The sequence below is a fragment of the Trachurus trachurus genome (genome assembly GCF_905171665.1).
Source record: "Trachurus trachurus genome assembly, chromosome: 21".
Taxonomy (NCBI): domain Eukaryota; kingdom Metazoa; phylum Chordata; class Actinopteri; order Carangiformes; family Carangidae; genus Trachurus; species Trachurus trachurus.
The window spans coordinates 12,835,551-12,857,279 of NC_139899.1; the positions used below are offsets into that span (position 1 = coordinate 12,835,551).

Sequence of the window (21,729 nt, forward strand, 5' to 3'; positions counted from 1 at the left end):
ATCTGGAGAGTGGAGGTATTTCCTGATCTGCACAGGTCCTATTACTCACACCCACTTTGTTCAGACTGCTGAACCCAGCAGAGTGGCAGTCAGGCAGCCTTCTCCACAGAGGACCAGTCTTGCAGTGATCAGCAAATACACAGACCACTCTAATCCCACCACCATGGAGCCTGTCCATGGCCAGTTTGCCTTTTTTTTTTTTTTTTTTTGCACGCAACTGACCTCAAAGAAAAAACTGCAAAAGAGTTTGTTGCACAGAAACCACACACAAAAGTTTGTTGTAAGCAGGTGCAGTCATTCCCGGTCGACCTGCATTTCCCTTTAGTTTATTTTCAATGTGCTAAAATGTAGGTCTGTTTATGTAATTTTCTATGTGGATTTTTTAAAAACTCACTGTAGCATTTTCTTTCTTTCATAGCACCAGTGCAGAATTAAAAAGAATAGCCTACTATTAAAAATAAAGAATTATATTAGTGAATTAGTGAATGAATGAATGAAAATGAAATGAACAAAAACTGCTGTCTGATGTTCAACCATATATGGTACAGCCTACAAATTCAACACAGAAAACTTTATAAAAAATAACAGCATATTCAATTGGTAAACAAACGTGTAGGCTATTTAATGGTCACGGCTGTATGCACTACAGTATTTCCATTCAGTTTGCTGGGTTAGTATTAAGATGCATCAGACTGAGACAAGACGAGACACATCATTGTTCACACCTATCTTGTGTTTTGGCATTTAGACAGATGTGAATCTCACGATCATCCCTCTAGTTTCACAAAAAAAGATAGGCGTATGTTTGCAGACCAATCTAAACGCGGTGCGTTTCACGTGTTGAGAAAAACAACGCACCGCGGCCAATCCTGTGCAACTTTTCAAGCGCTCAGTTGAACTGTGTGTGTGAGCGAGGACACGAGGGGGACAGGACAGCCCATAACTCACTCATTCATTTGTGTTTCAACGAAATTTAACCCGCTGGCTGCACAAGTCACCAAGTTGTAACACTGTGTAGTTGTTTAGTCGTTTATTTCTTTTTGTTGTTTTTTCCCCACACCGATAACTTTATGCTAACATGACAAAAATCCTGTTAGCTTACAGCGTTGTTAAATCTCTGAGACATGGATGTGTGGTTGGCAGGAGAGTGGGTAACACGTCGGGCTGGCTAAGGCTGCAAACTACCAGACTTTTTAGTGTGAAGGTAAGAAAGCGCTGTGTGAGGAAAAAACTGTTGTTGTCAGCGGTAAAAGGAAGAAATTAGAAACAAAAACTTTGTCACAACTGAGCGCTAAAGCAGGCCGAGGCCAAACTCCACCGAGAAACCTGTGAAGTCTGCAAAAGCTGTCCACACGTGAATGTATGGTTACGTTAAAAACTTATTACCACGTATTTAATGAATTATCAGAGGGAAACCTTTTATTCGGCTAAGGTTTAACACAACATACAGTTATTTTTTAAACGGGAGCTGCAGTTTTACATTTCGGGTTTAACCGCTCTTGCATCAGAAACGCAGCATGGTGGACAGCGGAGCAGCAGCGTTGGTCGGTTTTAAAAAGTTTAAAAAGTGTTAAACACTCTCGCTGTGTGTGGGTTATCATTATGCCGAAGTGAAATTTATCTATCTTTGATTAATAATTAACACAGGAAGTCATTATATAAAGTATGCGGTTATTTCCTTTAGTAAAACCTGAATAAACTACTAGATTTTACTTTGCAGTTTTGAACGGTGATTGACATCTCACCAAAAAATAAAAATAAAACGTTGAAAAGAGATTTTTTTTTTTGTCATGGCTGATTAGATTCAGGGTGCTGCCTCAGCAGTTGTGTAGCATGCACCCACTAGACTTGTATGTGTGTGAGTGTGTGTGTGTGTGTGTGATAGGCGTGAGAATTATATTGTGAAGTGCATCATGGTACAAGGGCAGTTGCAACATCTCACTGACCTATATACCACATACATACCAGAAATCCCACACCATCAGAGTTATGGTTGATGCTCAAGTGTCGGCTCAACTTTTGAGCATGGACAATAATTTTATAGTCAATATACAGTATATTGGTGACATCAACACTAGCCTGTATCAGAATGTGGACATTTTGTGTGTATTATAATGTATTTGAGTAGTCATGCTGCAACCTTTAAATGAACATAATACACACACTACACAGACACACACATATACACACACACACGCAGAAGAACAGATTTGTCGGTCTCAGCATTCACAGCACAATTCACAGTGGCCTGCAGTTTCAGCATTAGGTCCCAGAGGCTCACTGCTTTCCATCACCATCACACCTAAACTCATAGTCTACAACACATCAAAGTTTTGCCTTTGGTCTCTCCAAATTCGCTTCATAAAAAGGGAATGCATTATTCTTGGGTGAGATTTTGCTCGACATCTGTCTGCTCTCTTTTAACTGCCAGGCCCAGACAGCCCACCTGGTCTTGGAGGATGGCACCAGGATGAAAGGGTTTTCCTTTGGGCATGATGCCTCAGTAGCCGGAGAACTAGTCTTCAACACTGGCCTTGTTGGGTAAGGAGGACAAGTCCTGACATAAATCAGACTTGATTGGATTAGACAGAATTGTGCAAAAAGATTGTATGTATATTTTGCAAACCTTTCAATACCAAAATATAAGTCTTGCATTTCAGTATATGTATTAAGTTTTAAAGTTTTCATAAAGTGTTACATTTTAACCCTTTTTTTGCACCACCACAAAAGCCTGGTATATTTGTTGTGTCATTCCCCTGCTTTAGGTACCCCGAGGCCCTGACTGACCCCAGCTACAAAGGTCAGATTCTGACCCTGACTTACCCAATCGTAGGGAACTATGGAGTACCCAACACCCAGGAGTTGGATGAGCTGGGACTGAGAAAGCATGTGGAGTCAGATCGCATACAGGTTGGAAAACTGGCTGTGCTATGCAGGTTTTTCGTGGAAACCTCAGTGCATTTTATTTCTCAAAAATTCATGGTTTTTCACATTTTCATTGCATCGATTTTGTTTCCGTCCTTGTCTCTTCTGTAACTTGACTCATTCACAAATAATAAATAATTGATTAATGAATTAATCAGTAAATTAGTTAGTTATGTAACAGAAAAGTGATGGTTCTTAAATTTGATTACTATTTAATCAAGTTCATCATCACATTCGTCTGCTAAAATGCATAATACAAAACATTTGGATTTTAAAAAGGCAGATTTAGGGTGATACCATATGAAATCAGGTTACTGGTGTTTGTATGTTTGGTTGCTCTGTAAACAGATAGAACAGCTAACCCTCTGTTATACTTTGACATGGCCAAATCAACCAGGTCTTACATCTTTATCATTTCACCTTTAATAGAGTAACCAAACGGCAGATCATCGCAGCCCTACTGTACATGCAATGACAATCACAGCATTGCAGTTTTTCCTGGAATGAGAGCCAACATTAGCAACAGGATTTTAACTGAGATTCACATGCCTAAGAAATAGGATTTCTTTGTTTTGAATTTTCCCTGCTCAGGATATGTTGGGAAGTTCACACACATTATAGTATTTTGTGCTTGACAGCTTGACACCATACAGTGCTCATATTAGGGTCAGGTGCAGTTAATGGACAGAGGTACTTCCATGCTTTTTTAGTTGACCTTTTTCTCAAGGATAATATTGTGTTTTGGTCCCTCTAGGTATCCGGCCTTCTGGTTCAAGACTATAGCCACGAGTACAGCCACTGGAACTCTGTCAAGTCTCTGGGTCACTGGTTACAAGAAGAGAAGGTTAGGAGTCAAATTGCACCTGGGGTAGAGTGGTGAACAGGACACTACTGGTGGTAAATTTCCAAAATTTTGCTCTGATCCTCTAAAGGTTCCTGCACTGTTCGGGATAGACACCAGAATGCTGACCAAGGTCATCAGAGACAAGGTACTGTAAATACAAAACTGTGACCTACTGCATCTTTCCTAAGAGGATAGCTTTAGCACTCAGTGTTTTGAATGTGCTTGTGGTTTCAGGGCACAGTTTTGGGGAAGATTGAATTTGATGGGCAGCCTGTTGAAATATCTGATCCCAACCAGAACAATCTGGTAGCAGAAGTGTCAACCAAGGTAACAGCTTGCACCCATTATATTGAACGGTTTTTGAACAGCTGTTGTGCCCACTACATCAGGTAAACCTGGACTCAAAACGCATTCTCTCTGTCCCCTCTTCTTACCAGGAAACCAAAATCTTTGGAAAAGGAAACCCAATCAAAGTGGTGGCTGTTGATTGTGGGATTAAACACAACATCATACGCCTGCTGGTTAAGGTGAGAATGAATGCAGAAGGAGTTCTTGGCGTTCTGTGTGTATCCTCATTAGATTACACACTGAGAGATGATGTTTTTATGTCGGAGGCCCTAATGAACCTTCTCCGCACAAATATAGAAAGAGAAATCGACACTTTGTCGCATGTTTCCTGCAACCTGACCTAGAAAATTTGTGATAAGTAATGTTAGGTCTAATGAGCTCCAGAAATCATTAAATCATTCTGTAGTATTTATTTGTGTCATCCTGTTGTAACAGAAAGTGGGTTTCTCGTTTGTTTATGCTCTAGTTAATGGTTTTATGTTATTTATAATGTTGATATTATCTTGCAATTGGTTGTTGCAACCTTGCAACAGTGTATTCACTACAGATTTTCTCTCTGTCTCTGTGTGCAGAGGGGTGCAGAGGTTCACCTTGTACCATGGAACCAGGACTTGCTGAGTCTAGACTATGATGGTCTGTTCATCTCCAATGGACCGGGAGATCCGTCTCTGGCCAAGACACTCGTCCAGAATGTCCGCAAGGTACAGTAGGACGGGATGCTCTCCAGTCATTTTACATTAGAGGACAAAAAACTTTGTTCAACAGTAGTGCAACACAATTTTGCACTTAATAAAATCACTTTATAATGTCACATATTAGCAATAAACATAATTAATCTGTAATCTGTTTTTTTCTTACATATTCTTACAGTATATTTCTACAATGATCTAAACCATCATAAATAAATAATTGTGTTTGTTTTGACTTGTGTAGGTGCTGGAGAGTGATCGTCCTCAGCCAGTGTTTGGAATTTGTATGGGAAACCAAATTACTGCTCTTGCCGCGGGAGCTAAGTCATATAAACTACCTATGGGCAACAGGTGAGCTTGTAAACATCTAAGCACGGTGAAGAATAATTAACAAGATGCACAGTAATGATCTCTCTCAAGTCTCTGTGGGCCCAGACTGAGACTCTTGTGGTTTAGTATGGTACTCAGTGTGATGTATGGCTTTATCCATTTTTAGGACTTTCAATATCTTGTCTCCATAAAAAGATAAATAAAACTCAGACTGTGTTTTATGCATATCTGTGGTTTCCCAGAGGCCAGAACCAGCCGGTGCTGAATGTGATGACGGGCCAGGCGTTCATTACGGCACAGAACCACGGCTACGGAATAGACAGCGAGTCCCTGCCCCCGGGCTGGAGCCCACTGTTCATTAACGCCAATGATGGCACCAATGAGGTTGATTTCACTTGATGTGAATGTTCAGTGTTTCTATAAGACAACTTGGCATATTGATATTTTTGTGTATGGATGTTGCCCAAAATTCTGAAGTGTCTCTCATAAAATAAGTGCAGCCAAGCAAAAAGATGCCATATGGAGTCTTCAAATGTTGGTTTACGAAATAACATTTTAAGGAGACTCGCTTTTTTTCCCCGAGATGTTACTAAATTAGATTCAGAAATGTAAAATACTGCTCTTTCCTTATATCCACTGTGCATATTTTGCAGGGCATCATGCACAACACTAAACCTGTTTTCACGGCTCAGTTCCACCCGGAGGCTAAAGGTGGTCCCACAGACACAGAGGTAATTAAAGACTTTGATAGCGATGCATAAAGTACCTGAATACTATACTAAAGCTGAGTAAAGGTAATACCACAGCATTGGGATTAAGTGAAAGTTGAAGCCTTCCATTGAATTGTAGCCTGGATAAGTCATTTGGTGTTTTGAAAGAAGAGGAATAAAGGAGAGAAGAAATAGGAAAAGAAGTTATGATAAAAACCTGGAGTGTAAATGTGTAACTACACAAATAGGCAAACCTCGGTAAAAAGCTTGAGCTATCATTGATACTTGAAACATAAAACATGTGATAAAACATGTGATGCACCATATTGTAATCTGTGGCCAGCTTCTAGGTGTTATTTTTAGATTTGGACTTAAAATACCCAACAAACAAATAAACCATAAAGGCCTTGATATTTGATTGCACCAAGGCTCAGGTGTTTAGGAGAACCTCTAAAAGTGCCTGTCCTTTTCCCTGCAATAAAGCTTTGATGAGTCCGTGGCACAGTCTCCCACATGGCGGGCAAGGACTGTAGTTCAAGTCCTGGTCAAAGTTTATGTTGTAACCTCTGTCATATTAAGGCAGAATAATAAGCCACTTCCCCTGGACCAAAATATACAGCTGACAGCTCAGTTGGAGAATTCCTCCACCTGGGGTTGACTCCGGGAGATGTCACAAAAATTTTGCACAGTGTCCGTGACAAATGTTTTATAACCATGACGCGCAGGGAGATGGATAGTTTTCTAATGCATTTGTTTCAGACATTGAGAAAACTTTTCATTTTTTGTACTTAATGCATAATATTGGACAAATGAAAGTTGGTCTGTCTGTTGAAAAATAGGCATAGTCAGTTACAGTGTGTCATAAAAGCAAGTTTAGCTTGACAGGTTGGCACATGTCAATAACAGCTGACAATTTCTTCCTCAGCCTAAGTTTGTTGTTACTCTATTTTAACTGGCAGTGATTAGTTTTATAGATTAGATCATTTAACACACCGTCACACTGTCACTTTCACTGACTCTGTCATGTCACTCACCTGTAATCTAAAACACAGTGGTGACTTTATTATCATTGAGGAAAAAATACATTGTATCTTGGACTCCTCTTAAAAGCTGTAATGTGAATCATTTTAGCCCCACATGTTATAATATATAACATGCAGTGTATAGTATTATATGTTTTAATGTGAAAGCTGACAACTTACTCAAGTCCAGCTACTTTGTTGCTTTATTGTGAATTTAAATGATGCAGTGCCAGTTCATAAAGTCTCAGTGTTTTCCTGGATTGTTTGTCTGTATATTTTATACAGATACGACGTCTTTTAATAAAGAACACTCTGAGCCAAAACTTTATAAGAGCACATCAGAAGTAACAAGGGTTGTTTTTTTTCAATGTGCAAAAATTAATTAGAAAATCAGTAGATTTCCATCGATCACAATTTTAGTTCAACACCCAGTATGAAGGTAAAACAAAAACAGCAAACAATACTCTGAATGTTATTAATATACTGTTAATACTAATATTATAAACATTTTTCTCTGATTCTACAGTTCCTCTTTGATGCCTTCATATCCTTGATCAAGAAAGAAAATGATGCCAACCTGGTGTCAGTCATGCCCAAGAAACCCAGCATCCCTCCCAGGGCCCAGGTACAGCACGAGCATGTCACGCAGGTTCTCCAGGTTAACCTTGAACTTTCTGAGCAGCAGATAATTATAGGTGTGGTTGACATTGATGATTACCTTGTACTGTATGTGTAAAAGCTTATCAAGTCACTTAACAGGAAACTATTAAGAGGGGGTATGTAATAAGCAGGGAACCAGACTCCATGACATCCTCTCAATGATTCATAAGTGAATACCATTTACGAACGAGCAAAGAATTACTTTCCTAAATCATTAAAATGCTGCTCAGTGCTACGCTGCGTGTCAGAGTTTCAAGTCAGGAACATCGTGTAAGCACTCAGAAAGACATGAATGCAATTATGTTAGTTAAAACTTAATTGCAATGGATCCTCATGCTGCACAGTTGCTGTTTTATTTACTGCGTTACATGCAGATAATCACTTTGGTTATTGTCTATTTGTAATAACATAGGTGTCCAAGGTGCTTGTCTTGGGATCCGGTGGTCTTTCTATTGGTCAGGCTGGAGAGTTTGACTACTCTGGATCTCAGGCCATCAAGGCAATGAAGGTGAGAGACAACACAACAACAGATCAGTGGGTATTTTCTATGAACACTTCACCCCATCATTCTCAAACATGTCTGTGAATGATGGCTCCCTATACCTTTTATATGTAGCTTCATGTTGAAGGGGATATCAACCAACATCAGTGTAATGCACAATGTAATATGGGAAGACTAAGACTAATATCACATCATTGCATCACATCATGTCCAATTATTTGTCATAATGACCTAATTTGTCAGCATTTCAGGCAATATGACCTTTATCCTAAAACACTATAGGATATACTGTAGCTGATATTTTTTATCCCTGATTACCTTATGCCTCTGTACCATACACCTTAAGTTCTTTTTAATGTAAAAAATATAATAAAGGTTGGGCACTAATGTGTGCTAATCTGCAGCTAAAAATAGGTTCCAATATTATTTACTTTGGTTGGAGAAACATGGTTAAAACTACTGTGCTCAGCATTTAAGATAATAACTTCTCCTTCTGTACCCATTCTTAAGACTGATATAAAGATTAATGGTCTTGGTGCAAACAGACATAGATAGATATTTTAGTTCCAGTACATGCCAGTTTTTATAATAGATGAATAGATTTATTTTATTCATTCATTTACTGATAAATGAGTCTGTTTTAATGCGTTTGCTGAGTTAAGGCTGAACTGAATTGATTCTCGCCATAGTCTTTAACATTTAGAAGCGTCTTTGCTGGAAACCTTCACAACAGCTTTTATACAACAGTTTGAATAATTTGTTGTGCATGCTGTGTTTTACCCATTCTAGTCCCTGAAATGAAATAAATAGGCCTTTTTCACAGAAGACACTTTGACATGTCACAGGAGGAAAAGCGAAAAAAGTGCAAATAGGAAAATTAATGACGGCTAAATTCTTTTTAGCTGCTTTGGTTTGAAGGTAGAAAAATCAGCACATTTATGAATGTTGAAGCTCATAACTAATCTTCATACTCGAGCTTTCTTTTAAACAGATTTTAATTAACCCAGTGGATGTGTTGTAGGAGGAGAATCTGAAGACAGTGCTCATGAACCCAAACATAGCCTCTGTTCAGACCAACGAGGTGGGCACCAAGCAGGCCGACTCAGTCTACTTCCTGCCTGTCACACCACAATTTGTAACTGAAGTCATCAAGATCGAGCGTCCGGACGGCGTCCTGCTCTCCATGGGTGGACAGACTGCACTTAACTGTGGTAAGAAATAGGAGTGACCATTTTTGCAACTAAACTCTTTGGAGAGTCGTGAAAAAATACAAATTGTCTGACATTGCTGAAAACACACGTGATAAAAAGTTTACAAACATGTTGATACTTTTATCTATCTACTTTTATCTTTTACATTTAAAAAAAAAAAAAAAAAAAATCTTCACCAAAACCTGTATGCGGCTCTGTGTTTGTGTGTTGTTCAGGAGTGGAACTGTTCCAACGTGGCGTCCTGGAGAAGTACGGAGTGAAGGTCCTTGGCACCCCGGTGGAGTCCATCATGGCCACAGAGGACAGACAGCTCTTTGCTGACAAACTGATGGAAATCAATGAGAAGATCGCACCCAGTATCGCTGTTGAGTCGGTGAGTATACAAGATCACTCACACAAACAAATGTGTATTTATTCAACGCTGTAGCAGCAATTAGTGATTGCATGACCAGTTATTTTTTGAGTATATAACTGTAGTTTTGCCTTTGTAATACAAATACATATTGCAGACATTCTCAATGTATTTGGTAAATTCTGTAATGGCTTCCTGCATGTGTGAGTGTTTTTGTGATTTCAAACATCTTTGTGCATCTTCCAGGTGTCTGATGCCCTGAAAGCAGCAGAACAGATTGGCTACCCAGTGATGCTACGCTCGGCCTATGCCCTGGGAGGTCTGGGCTCTGGTCTGTGTGCCAACAAAGAAATACTGGAGGAAACTGCCCACAAGGTCAGAATAACATTTTCACAGCAAGGATGATAGGCATCTGGGTACAGCTATTATCATTAATCTGTGTATGTTTTCTTTTTCTTTTTTTGATGCTTGATCAGTCGTTCTAGTTAGATCAGAAATGGAGACATTTTACCCAGACCTTTACCAACAAACTTTTCTTTAGGTTTATATCTTCACCTGTGTTTACAGCATAAACCTGCACAGAGATAAAAGCTCTGTAATAGTTGAGATGCGTTTCTTTGGTCTTCTGCTAAGAAAGGGATAGTTTTGCTGTTGCTAAGCAACATTCTTTTGTGCTCCTTCAGTATCCAGCATTATGTCTGACAGCTCAGTCAGTTCTAATCTGTGATCACAGGCTGCAAAATGAACTGTTTGTGCCAGACTGTTTTAGATTGATGCATACCTTTTTATGCCATGCTGAAGATTCTTTACTCATCTGCCATTTTAAATGATGTACCGTTCAAAGGTTTCCATGGCAATTGTTTTTTTTTTTTTTTTTTTACCAGTTATGGTCAGTTAGTATCAGTTCGTAGGAAATACATGTATTTCCTACGAACTGATACTAACTGACCATATTGTTGATTATATATAATATAATATTATATTATATTGTGAATTATACATCTGCCATGTATGGCAGATGTATAATTCACAAGATCTTCTTCTAATCAGTGAAAAAAATAGAAAATAAAAATCCAAGATAAACACTTTTTTATACACTCTCGTTCAATATCATATTAGAAACAGTTTATACATGTCCCTGTAGAGGCTAAGCAAGTTATGTTTTTAACAAAAATAGAATATAAAATAAAGTAAATAGGAATAAAAAAAACATCAAGTCTCATCTAAAGTGATGACATTCTGTGCTTGTTGTAGGCTCTGGCCATGAGCAGTCAGATCCTGGTGGAGAAGTCTTTACTGGGCTGGAAGGAGGTGGAATACGAGGTGGTGAGAGATGTTGCTGATAACTGTGTTACCGTCTGCAACATGGAGAACTTTGACCCACTGGGCATTCACACAGGTACCAATGATACAGACTACCTACTAATGTGTTCCTCAGACTACTACAAACTACTACAAGACTGTGCTTTGTGTTACTGTTTTCTTATCTGTTCAGATTCTTGTTCTGGGGTGTTTGATTCACTTTTTTTTGTTGTTTTCAAGTCTGTTGTTTTCAGTGTAGGCTGGTTGCTCAGGCAGACCAGACTCACTGTGTGTGTACCTTGCAAGATGATACAGATGTTTTGGACAACTGTGTTCCTTGCCTCATTCCTTTTGTCTTGTTTCTGTAGATCAAGGAAAGTACTGAAAATCAATATGTGAGCCGCAAACTTAAACCTTTGGGTTTAGTTCAGTTCTGCCTGTATAGACTCACTGAGATACTTTGTGGTGTATCTAAGATTAAAGGTGTTTTGAGTTCTCCTCACAAAATCCATGGGATAAACAAGAATGCTGTGTTGTTTATCTGAAATGTGATTCTGTACCCCAGAGATCCTCCTATACAATCCAACAGATGAGAACAAATTTTTCAGGTTGCCAACTGTAAAATCATTTTGTTGCACATTGATTTTAAGAACTGTACATGAACTACTGTACACAGAATTATAATTATATAACAGATTTAATATTTAGTTTCTGATGATATACAATGTATTGTTTACTTCTGGGAAAAAAAGGGCATAACCTTTTTGGTTAGAGAGATAAAAAGATTTGCTTTACACATCGATTCTTTTCAGTTTAAAATCCAAATGAAAAACAAACTTTTGTTACTTTAGGCGTAAGCTGATGACTTTTGTGTAGGATGAATATTTTTCACGTTGTATTCAGATGCTGTTAATATTGTTTAAAGCCACTTCATGTTCTTATCCCCCTTCTTCTTCAGGTGACTCTATAGTGGTGGCACCGAGCCAGACATTGTCCAACGAGGAGTACCACATGCTCCGTGAGACGGCCATTAAAGTGGTCCGTCACCTCGGCATTGTAGGCGAATGCAACATCCAGTACGCTCTGCACCCATCATCCTTAGAGTACTGCATCATTGAGGTCAACGCCCGGCTCTCCAGAAGCTCAGCTCTGGCATCCAAAGCCACTGGGTGAGAGAATCCCTGCAGACTCCTGATAGCAGTTTTATAGTTTTAAATAGATATCCTAAATTATTAATGCAGCATCACTCCAAACATTATGTTCATTGCATTTTTCCAGACAGTGAGATTGTATCAGTTCAGTTCAGACTGGAATTAAGAATTTTAAAAGCACATTTCTAAACAAACCCAGCCCTGTTAAGTAATATAAAAAGACTGTGGATATCAAAAAGATCTTAGACTTGAAGATCAAAATATAAATGTCAAAACAATATTACAGTTTTAATCAGCATCGCCAGTTTGATGATGGCAAACATGTTTGTGTTACAGTGTGAGAGAGAGAGATACAAAGTTTGCTGTCCAACATGAACTTATTTTGGTCATCCTGCTGCTTGGTCTTTGTCTCACAGGTACCCCTTAGCGTTTGTAGCTGCTAAGCTGGCTCTGGGAATCCCCTTACCAGAGATAAAGAATGCTGTATCAGAGAAGACCACAGCCTGCTTCGAACCCAGTCTAGACTACATCGTCACCAAGATCCCCCGCTGGGACCTGGACCGCTTTCAGGGCATGTCCCGTGAAATAGGCAGTGCCATGAAGAGTGTTGGAGAGGTGGGGGAAGATCCTAGGATAAACAATCACTCTCTCACTCATTCACTTGTTTATTCACTATGCTCGCTCACCCATATTGTTCTGTGTCGTATCTCCCCCTCTTCTGGATTCAGGTGATGGCGGTGGGCCGGACCTTTGAGGAGAGTATGCAAAAGGCCCTGAGGATGTGTCATCCATCAGTGGACGGCTTCGTGCCCCGGCTGCCACTCAAGAAAGCCTGGGCCGACACTCAGGACCTACAACAGGAGCTGGCTGTGCCCTCCAGCACCCGCATCTTCTCCCTTGCAAAGGTACACTAATTTTTCATAGCTTTAATAATGAATGACACCAACTACAGTTTTCTCATTAAAACCACATTTTGAAGTGTTGCAGGAAAAAAAATCATCATGAAAAAAATATGAAAACTGTGTCCCTGGCCTTCCTTCATGCAAAGTTGTGAATGCCTAATTGTGTGGAAATGCTCAAAATGTAGATTTTGTTCAGTTGAAGCAGAGATTTGATCATCTAGCTAACAGTATCCCTTTCAGAAATGTTCATATGTTGGTAATAATTTGAAATGTGTTTTTTTGAAAGTTTGCTTTTGTACTTTCTCAATAGTCAGTCTCTATTTTCCCTCATACAATCACAGAAAAGGAAAGCAAAGTAGCACTTTTGTAAGCACATCTAGACACAGGGTCAAGCTCCATCATTCAAACACAGAGATGGTACATGAACTATTACAAGGTGAAGCACATCTACAGGTCTAGCACTTCAATATGCTTTTATCACCAGCTGAGAGAAGGGAAGACTGAGGTCACATCAGTGTCAAACCCTCCAGCTGTGTGAGCTTGGTGTCATGACAGGGGAGACAGATCTGTTCCCGTAAGTACGCTGTCATGGGGAAGGCTACGGCATTAGGGATTAATGATCCACATCTTATCTCCGGGCAATCAAACACCAGCTACAGACAAGCGTTGGTACCCTTACACCTCATTTAAACAATGCTGAGTTCCAAGTGAAAAGTGTTGAAATGTAAAAATTCTTTCGTGATGCAGGTTTCAATAAACTGATAATCAATCATTTAACCAACTTAAATGGAAAAGAGTATTCCTGCTGTTTGGTATCATTGTGTGCACTATGCTCATCATGGAAAGGAGAAAGGAAAGAAGAGATAGGGTAAAAAGTAATTGCTAAGCATGGTCAAGGTGGAGGCTACAGGACCATCTCTGAGCATCCTGATGTTGCTTTTGTCACATTGTTAAGAAGTATACGGTCTATTTGATTGCTGCCAACCACCAACCATGGCTGCATGATGAAGAGTTAAAGTGATGGAAAAAGAACCAGGGAAAACTTTAAATACAGATACAAGCTTAACCCCAGGATCAAAGTACAAGAGTGGGCTGAAGACTAGAGTTTGTTAAAATACACAATGGAATGCAAAGACGCAGTGCTTCTCAGATTACTGGGTTTCTGTTATCCGGTAATTACCGGATTTTGACCGGTAAAATCTGCTGAAGTTCGGTATTTTTTAACCCCTTCGTCAAAGTGTCCAATGAAAATATTCCCTCTATGCACAAGTTGAATTTTAGGCAATTTCCACATGTTTTTTATAAAAGTGTAGGCCAGGCCTATGTGGAACGAAACTTTTTCTTTTTTCACACGGTACTAAACTTGTTGCATTTGTTTCATTTACTGCACGCATTCTACGCGCAGTAGCTACAACAATAGCGCAAGGTCAGACATGTCGAAACAAGCAAATCTTAAAAACTATTTTCTGAAACCAAACAGGTCTAAGGAGAAAGATTTTTTATAGCATCTATATTTCAAATGCATATAGCGAACGGACATTATTTGGTTTCAAGTTGGCAGCACGCTGCCTTAAGTATGAGCCAGTCCAGATGTGTCCTTTGTTTGCAAACTGATTTATCTGAGAATAGGTAGGCATTCAGCTATACGTATGTGCCAGTTATGCAGGGCAGTCCCTGTGAAGTAAGGTGAGACGATAAATGGACGTCTGCATGTGTGTCACCTGTAAGGACGGTGCTGCTAAAAAAAAAAAAAAAAAAAAAAAAGCAGCGCTGCGTTCTCCAGCCGGTTCACCTCTAACTCACCTGTAGCTGACTGTGAGGAGCTCTGCTGTTCCTCTCTCTTAAGCCTGGTGTTTGGATGCACTTTGTATAAAAACAGTTCATGTGAAGAAGTGCTGATCAGCTGAGCCAGAGCTCAGTGGATGTGGCTGCACAGCTGTAGCAGTGTGTCTTGATTTATAACATAGGCAAGAAAAAAAAAGGAAAATAAAAACATTGGCGATCATCCTCTCAATGGCCAATAGAGGATCGGGTTGCAGATCGGCACAAGCCTATAGTCACAGACGTCGGTTATCAGTTATAAAATATATTCAGAATGTGCATCCCTATTTTCAATAAAAAGATTATAAATTGGCATGCCTTGAGATGATTCTTATATAGCCTGCATATCATTTATCATTTTAAAGCAGAAGTAAGCGATCCGGTCGTTTTGGCTAATGCTGCATTCCAGGCAGGCTTTTGAAACCGTAAATTACAGCTTCAAGTCACAACTTACGACTTTGTAGCGTTCCAGGCAACCCACTCGTGTTTTTCCGACCTGTTTTACCGGTGAAAGTCACTATAACGGCCACTCGTAACTTCTGACCCGTGAACTCGTACCAGATCGAACTGGTACAACTTCACAGGTCGGAAAAACACGAGTTACGGGCTGCCTTGAACGCACCATAACAGTCCTCGTCCCTACGTCACCACATTCACGGCGTCCCTTGGCTGCACACACAGCCCTGCATGCCGTTCTCTCTCCTCATTGGATAAAAACTGTAGGATACGAGAAATGTTTTCTCCTCGGCTCAGAGCAGAGCAGAGTGACTGACAGACCCGTGTTTCGGTCCAAACACTCTATGTAAGTGATTGCTGTCGGAAGATATAACTATTTAAGACTTATATTAACACAAATATATCACTTACTTCTGCTTTAAGCTAAAAAATTCAGATAATAGGCTACTTGACCGGAATTTCAAACAATTGTCAGGTAGATTGAAAACCTGACGGTCACGTTGTCCGGCACCATTTTTTTCTAGCAGAAATCCTGTCAGATAATATCATTTGGACAGATGAAACTTTTTGATAGTTGGGTGGGTGATTTGAATCTGTTCAGGACAAATCAGAAGATTATAATATAAAGGGGTTCTGGAGCAACATGTATCGCCCACTGAAGCCCTCCCAAAGGTGGCCTGGAATAACTTCTCTGGTCAGACATGTACTGTAATATAGAAATAATGAAACATATTCACGAGCTGTTGCCAAGGCAACGCTTCTGTGATATTACACGTTTTTTTTAATAAAAGGCCAATATTGGCAAATGACGTACTGTATTGTTTCTGCAATATAGTTTGCTTGAAGGAGTGATGGATAAAGCCATAGTACTAACAGTGGCTGTTGAGTGTGACCATTCCCTTCCAATGACACTTCACTGAATGATCTCTTACATTATTTTAATTATAGCATTAACAGAATTGTTATGACCCGGCTCAAACGGCTGCAACAAAAGATGGGAGACACGGGTATATGCTGAACAAAAAGAACCAATTTATTGTCCAAATTATAATAAGCCAAATCAGAACTTCAATAACTGGTGAGGTGTGAGTTTTCAGCCGAGTCAGTAGTGTGGGTGCAGGTGATGACTGTGTGGGAATATGATGAGGTGCGAGTGTGTGAGAGATGCGTTAAAGGAAAAAGAAAAGAACGATAAGGTCGGGGAGTGGAGGCCCGGCTGCACCGGCAGCGCGGCTCGAGTGGAGAGGGGGAACCGGAGGGAAAGGCGGGGCTTTTAAAGCTGGAGAGACACCAGGCCCGGGTGCCTCGTTAACGGGGAAGACGCTGCCCACTACCACAGCCAGCTACAGAAGAAAGACAAGACACAGCACATGCAGGCCAGCAGGATGCTACAGGCATACCAGGGGCTGTCACAGAATCTATTGAAACATCAAATCTATCAGATGTCTGGTTAAAGAATTCTCTGATCAGGGCCGTGGTTGATGAGCCTGATAAAAATTATGAATGTGATGCTGAATCTGTTTCTCTGTATTTTAGGCCCTCCACAGTGGTATAAGTGTCGATCAGATCCACCAGCTGACGGCCATAGACAAGTGGTTCCTTCATAAACTCCGCAGGATAACGCAGCTGGAGCAGCACCTAAGAAATTACAAGAGGTAATGCAAACACACAGATGCACACTAATGTCAAACAAAGTAACTTTTACAAGTCTGTAATGTGCTGGCTAACTAATGGTCTTATTTGAAAACTTAGACAAAACAAAAATTATGATCCACAAAAAGGGACGTTAGTGCAACAAGAGGAGGGCAGAGTGACTTGTCACTTTCTGCCATGGATCACTGCATTTGCAGCATAAGTAGGGCCACGGGGCAATCGCACTGAGCACTAGTTATTGTGTGGATTTTTTCTTATCTTTATTCCTCTTCCGGACACAATTTCGATTTGCTACTTGTCCTACAGCTTTAAGAGGACCCAGGTAAATTATATATCAAAACGTGCGTCTTTACAGAATACGAAAAACTGCTAACATTTTCTCATAGAGAGTGAATGGGAGGAGGTCAAAAAATTAACAAATCATTGAACATTTCGTACTGCCTACTGCTGTCTACTGCTCAGGCATACTTTCACCTAGAAACTCCATTTAAACTTTAAACAGTAGACACAAGTCTTTTGAAGTAGTGTACTAATTCACGTTTTGATAGGTCATATCGTTTTTGATCAATCACTGTTCAATGACCATCATCATTTTTGGAGAAATTTTGAGATTACTGTATAATGGGTGTGTATTGCACGGAAAGTTTGTGTCAGAGTGCGCGACATCATCGGTCAGAGTGGGAGAGAGCCCCAAAAAAATCCAGATTTTGGGGCCGTCCATACGAACCCGGGTATTTTTGAAACCGTGTGTTTCTCTACACGGTTTGGCCTTTCATCCACACGTAACCGCAGTTGTGGGCTCCTGAAACCGACAGGAAATGCTGGCAGGAAAACAGGACATGTTTCACAAAGCCCCACCCCCCTTAGTTACTGTTGCTAGCACGTCAAGCTTCTCGACGCTGACCCATGGATCATCATGCGCTGACCTGCTACTGTGATCACTAAACATGCGGACACTAATACAAAATCGCGTGGTCCCCATATGTAAACATAATGCTGATATGGCGAAAATAGGCTTTTATCAAATTGTAAATTGCGGTCACTTCCCCACTGCTTTGCTTCCTCCCATCCCGTACATTTGTTTTCAATGAAGCCTTTCAGAATCAATCAGTGGATCGATGGATTATCGTTACGATGTGTGTATTTGCGTATCTGTCATAAACAAGAGATTACGGGCGGGGTGTGTTAGTATAGCGCGGACTCGCGGTGCCGGTCAGTTTGAGCCTCCACTCCTACAAGTTACTGTACAGCTGCTTTCCTGTTAGGAGTGATATCGCCACCTACTGCTTTGGAATGTGCATGACATTGTTTGAGATGGATTTGCGGTCTCATGTGGACTGAGTTATTTTTTATCACACCGGTGGTGTGGACGCACATTTTTTTTTAACCGGGGTCCATAAAAGTTCAGTTTCAAAAATACCTGTGTTCGTGTGGACTAGGCCTTTGTCTCTTTCCACACTCCTCCTGGACACAGTTTACACTCTACACAGACACATGATTTTTTTCAAACTTGTTCTGTCTCTCAGAATGTGCTCAAAAAATCAGAGAGATTTACAGAATTTTAATTGTCAGCCTCTAAGTGCGGCCAAGTCTGTCTCTGCTCCTCATTGACTTCAATACAAAGATTTTCTGAGAGAAGCAGAATGGACCCCTGTTTTAAACTCGCAAGTGTCTACAAAATATTTACTGTAGAAACATCAAAATCACACCAAATTTTTCAGGAAGTCCTTACAGCGATGACGGTCTGTGTTTTTTTTCTGATAGGAGCTACCGTTATGTCAGAATAAGCCCAAATGTGAGACCAGTGCAGAGGCAGAAAATCGCCCTTTTTCTCCACGTTTCTGTCTGCCTCAGTCTGGGGGGCCCCTATCGTCATTGGCAACCGTTTCCGTGGTACCTGTAACCTCTGAGCCTCTGGCCAGAGCCACGTCTCTGTCAAACACAACCACATACATGTGCGCGTGCATATGCGCGCACTCCTCTACCACACACATATGCACACACACACAAACACACACACACACGCTCTCCCTTACCACACACACACAGGTAACTTAATGTGATTACAGCTCCTCCATATCAGTGCTCAGTGAAAGATGATCATGTGTCTTGTCTGATCATCGTCGTGGGTTTGATTCCCATGTTGACAGAGATGGTATCCCCCCGTGGTCCTATCAAAATTTCCCAGAGAAAATTTTCTAGTTGGATAATAATCTCCTCAGATGTTGGTGATTTACCTGACCCCTCGGCCATCCTCAGGCTTACAATGCCTGTATCTGCACTGTGTGTTTTGACTAACCTGGTCCTGAAACGACAAGAAGAGATCCACACATCAGTTTTTGTAGTCAAACAGCAGCCCGGAGGACCGGGGCATATCAAACAAAGAACTTGTTGATTCTGATGGTGTAAAGGTGTTTTCCTGGTCGATTTGATTATGATATTTGGAAGAGTAGATGCTGTATGAAATTGACTCTTGTCCTCACTGCCAGATCTAAGCGGTGGCAGACACTCCTGGCTCATCAGGTCTGGGTAGTAGTAGTGTAATGCCATTTTTGATGGCAGTGTTTTGTAGCACGCGATATGCCCTGCCAGTATAGCAATCCTAAAAAGGAATTTACACATTGTATTACAGTCACATAATGATATTTGAAGAATATCATTTCAGAGGCAAACCTTGCTGGGCTGGTATTGTAGCGAGCCTTTTCTCCCAGATGAGCACAGCCAATGCCATTTAAGCTGCCCTGTGGTGTGCTGTTGTCTGTTGTACATATGTGGGCTTTGTTTGTATCCTGCCTCTTGTTGGTTTGAGGGATTTATGAGGGGATTCATCAGACATGTTTTTAATGGGTGGCCTCAGTCTCCTGCAGTTATGAAAACATCATTCAGATATTGGCTCCCAGTAGCACTTAACATTGCAAATAAAACATAACAACAACACAAGTCACTTTCCATCTCCAAAGTTACTGGTGAGGAATCGAAATATTGATGCTCCAATTGCTCCAATGACATTCTGAAATCCAGCTATGGCATGGAAATTACTTTTCACTCTTTCATGTTGCACAACAGTATATGGAAACTAGGCTGCCCAAAAATAAAATCCTGATTTTCTTCTCTCAAAAACCGATTGACGTTTTACAAATATTTTTATATATATATATATATATATATATATATATATAAAATAATTGTATCTGTGTGCAGTTTGTGTCTTTTTAAATGGACCTGGTGTCTAATAATGGAATCTATCTATCTATCTATCTATCTATCTATCTATCTATCTATCTATCTATCTATCTATCTATCTATCTATCTATCTATCTATCTATCTATCTATCTATCTATCGGCTTCCACTGAATGGCCAGAGCATTGTCACCGGAGATGCGAACATCTGACACGAGAATCAAACCTGCTAATTTAAAAAACACACTGACAACTAGAGGTCGACCGATTAATCGTTTTGGCCGATTAATCGGCGCCGATAGGACGTTTTACAAACTATCGGAATCAGCGGAACTTGGTTCCGATAGTGGCCGATGGCTGCAGTTTTTTCCACAGCGCCATAAACTGCCTCTTCCCTGCCGCTCTCTGTCTCTCTGATCACTGAGGGGCGGGGCTGCTCTTCACACACACACAGAGCATAGGAGAGAGAGAGACGGGGCGTGTGCAGCGGCAGCAGCGGAGAAGTGACCCAGGTGAGGGTAGGTGCGGTGCGACCGCACTAAGAGAGAGGTGGCAGGTGGAGGGGCTGACTGGAACGAAACTGTCTTGTTATTTAATGAGAAACACTGTAGTATTTTCTCTTAATCATATACGTATGTACAGGGTTCCTGCATAGATAATGTGGTGGCGGCTGCCACGCTAAATATCTTACCGCCACCAGCTCATGAGTCAGTGTTTTTTTTTTTTTTTTACCCCCTCTGGCTTTTTGTGCTTTCATTTTGAAAGGACAGCTAGAGAAAGACGGGAAGGAGGAAGAGAGAGCGCCGCTTCAGCTTCAGAGTTGGGGCAGACGCACAATAATGGCTCTTTACACTACAAAGTTGGGCTCTATGGGCTCTAATCGACTTGGTTTAGGTCCTGTTCCATAACAGCCGAGTTCCTCCTCAGCGGGGACGGGGTCGTCATATCACGGTCGCTCTCTTTTTTCTCTCCTCCCGTCAGCTCCAAGCAACTCGATCACGATCATTACAGTGTGGTTTTTCTTTTTACAGTCTATGGGTTTTCCACACAGTAGGCTAATTGTAGTGAAACAGTCACCTGTTAATGTACGGCGTAACCACACCACATATATACGTATATATATATATATATATATATATATATATATATTTTTTTTTTTTTCCGCAGCGGGGTGGAGGGGTGGGGGTGGTATCGGCCGATTAATCGGCTGATTAATCGGCTATCGGCTTTTTCCTGCTCCAAACTATCGTTATTATATCGGAATTTAAAAATCCACTATCGATCGACCTCTACTGACAACTGTGACCACTTATCTGTTCTGAGACTGTTGTTACTCTGTCACCTGAGTTACATAAATGGCTGGTCAGTAATTGAGGTGCAGACGAGTGAGAATCGGAAAAAGAGAGCGAGACGACGCGGCCGTAGCCGGTGTGATATGATGACCCCGTCCCCGCTGAAGAAAAAGACCTAAGTCGAGTCAAGTCGAGCAGAGCTGTAACTGTGTAGTGGAAAAGGGCCATTGGTCTTTTTGGCAACAAAATCCTTGCTGGCCTTGGGAAACGCTGACATGTTTGTTTACAGTGTGTGTGGAGAGCACAATGGGAGGAAGGAGGTGGAAATCACTACAGTAACCCAGTGCAGCCCAGATACATGAACGGGGGCTGTATCAT

At 40.7% G+C, this 21,729-nt stretch overlaps 1 protein-coding gene across 1 annotated transcript in view; it reads left to right on the plus strand.

Annotated features, from left to right (window-relative positions):
- Positions 1-966: 966 nt before the first annotated feature.
- Positions 967-21,729, plus strand: part of cps1 (carbamoyl-phosphate synthase 1, mitochondrial) — a 55,369-nt gene continuing 34,606 nt past the window's right edge. Inside the window, exons 1-21 of the mRNA XM_083996272.1 lie at positions 967-1,204; positions 2,432-2,541; positions 2,766-2,910; positions 3,680-3,769; positions 3,858-3,914; positions 4,004-4,096; positions 4,207-4,296; positions 4,690-4,818; positions 5,051-5,157; positions 5,379-5,520; positions 5,790-5,867; positions 7,395-7,493; positions 7,941-8,036; positions 9,052-9,241; positions 9,457-9,614; positions 9,840-9,968; positions 10,848-10,992; positions 11,854-12,064; positions 12,463-12,661; positions 12,775-12,951; positions 16,762-16,880. Of these exons, the coding sequence (XP_083852398.1) occupies positions 1,079-1,204; positions 2,432-2,541; positions 2,766-2,910; positions 3,680-3,769; positions 3,858-3,914; positions 4,004-4,096; positions 4,207-4,296; positions 4,690-4,818; positions 5,051-5,157; positions 5,379-5,520; positions 5,790-5,867; positions 7,395-7,493; positions 7,941-8,036; positions 9,052-9,241; positions 9,457-9,614; positions 9,840-9,968; positions 10,848-10,992; positions 11,854-12,064; positions 12,463-12,661; positions 12,775-12,951; positions 16,762-16,880 (2,690 nt within the window). The 5' untranslated portion in view covers positions 967-1,078. The remainder of the gene's footprint in view (positions 1,205-2,431; positions 2,542-2,765; positions 2,911-3,679; positions 3,770-3,857; positions 3,915-4,003; positions 4,097-4,206; positions 4,297-4,689; positions 4,819-5,050; positions 5,158-5,378; positions 5,521-5,789; positions 5,868-7,394; positions 7,494-7,940; positions 8,037-9,051; positions 9,242-9,456; positions 9,615-9,839; positions 9,969-10,847; positions 10,993-11,853; positions 12,065-12,462; positions 12,662-12,774; positions 12,952-16,761; positions 16,881-21,729) is intronic.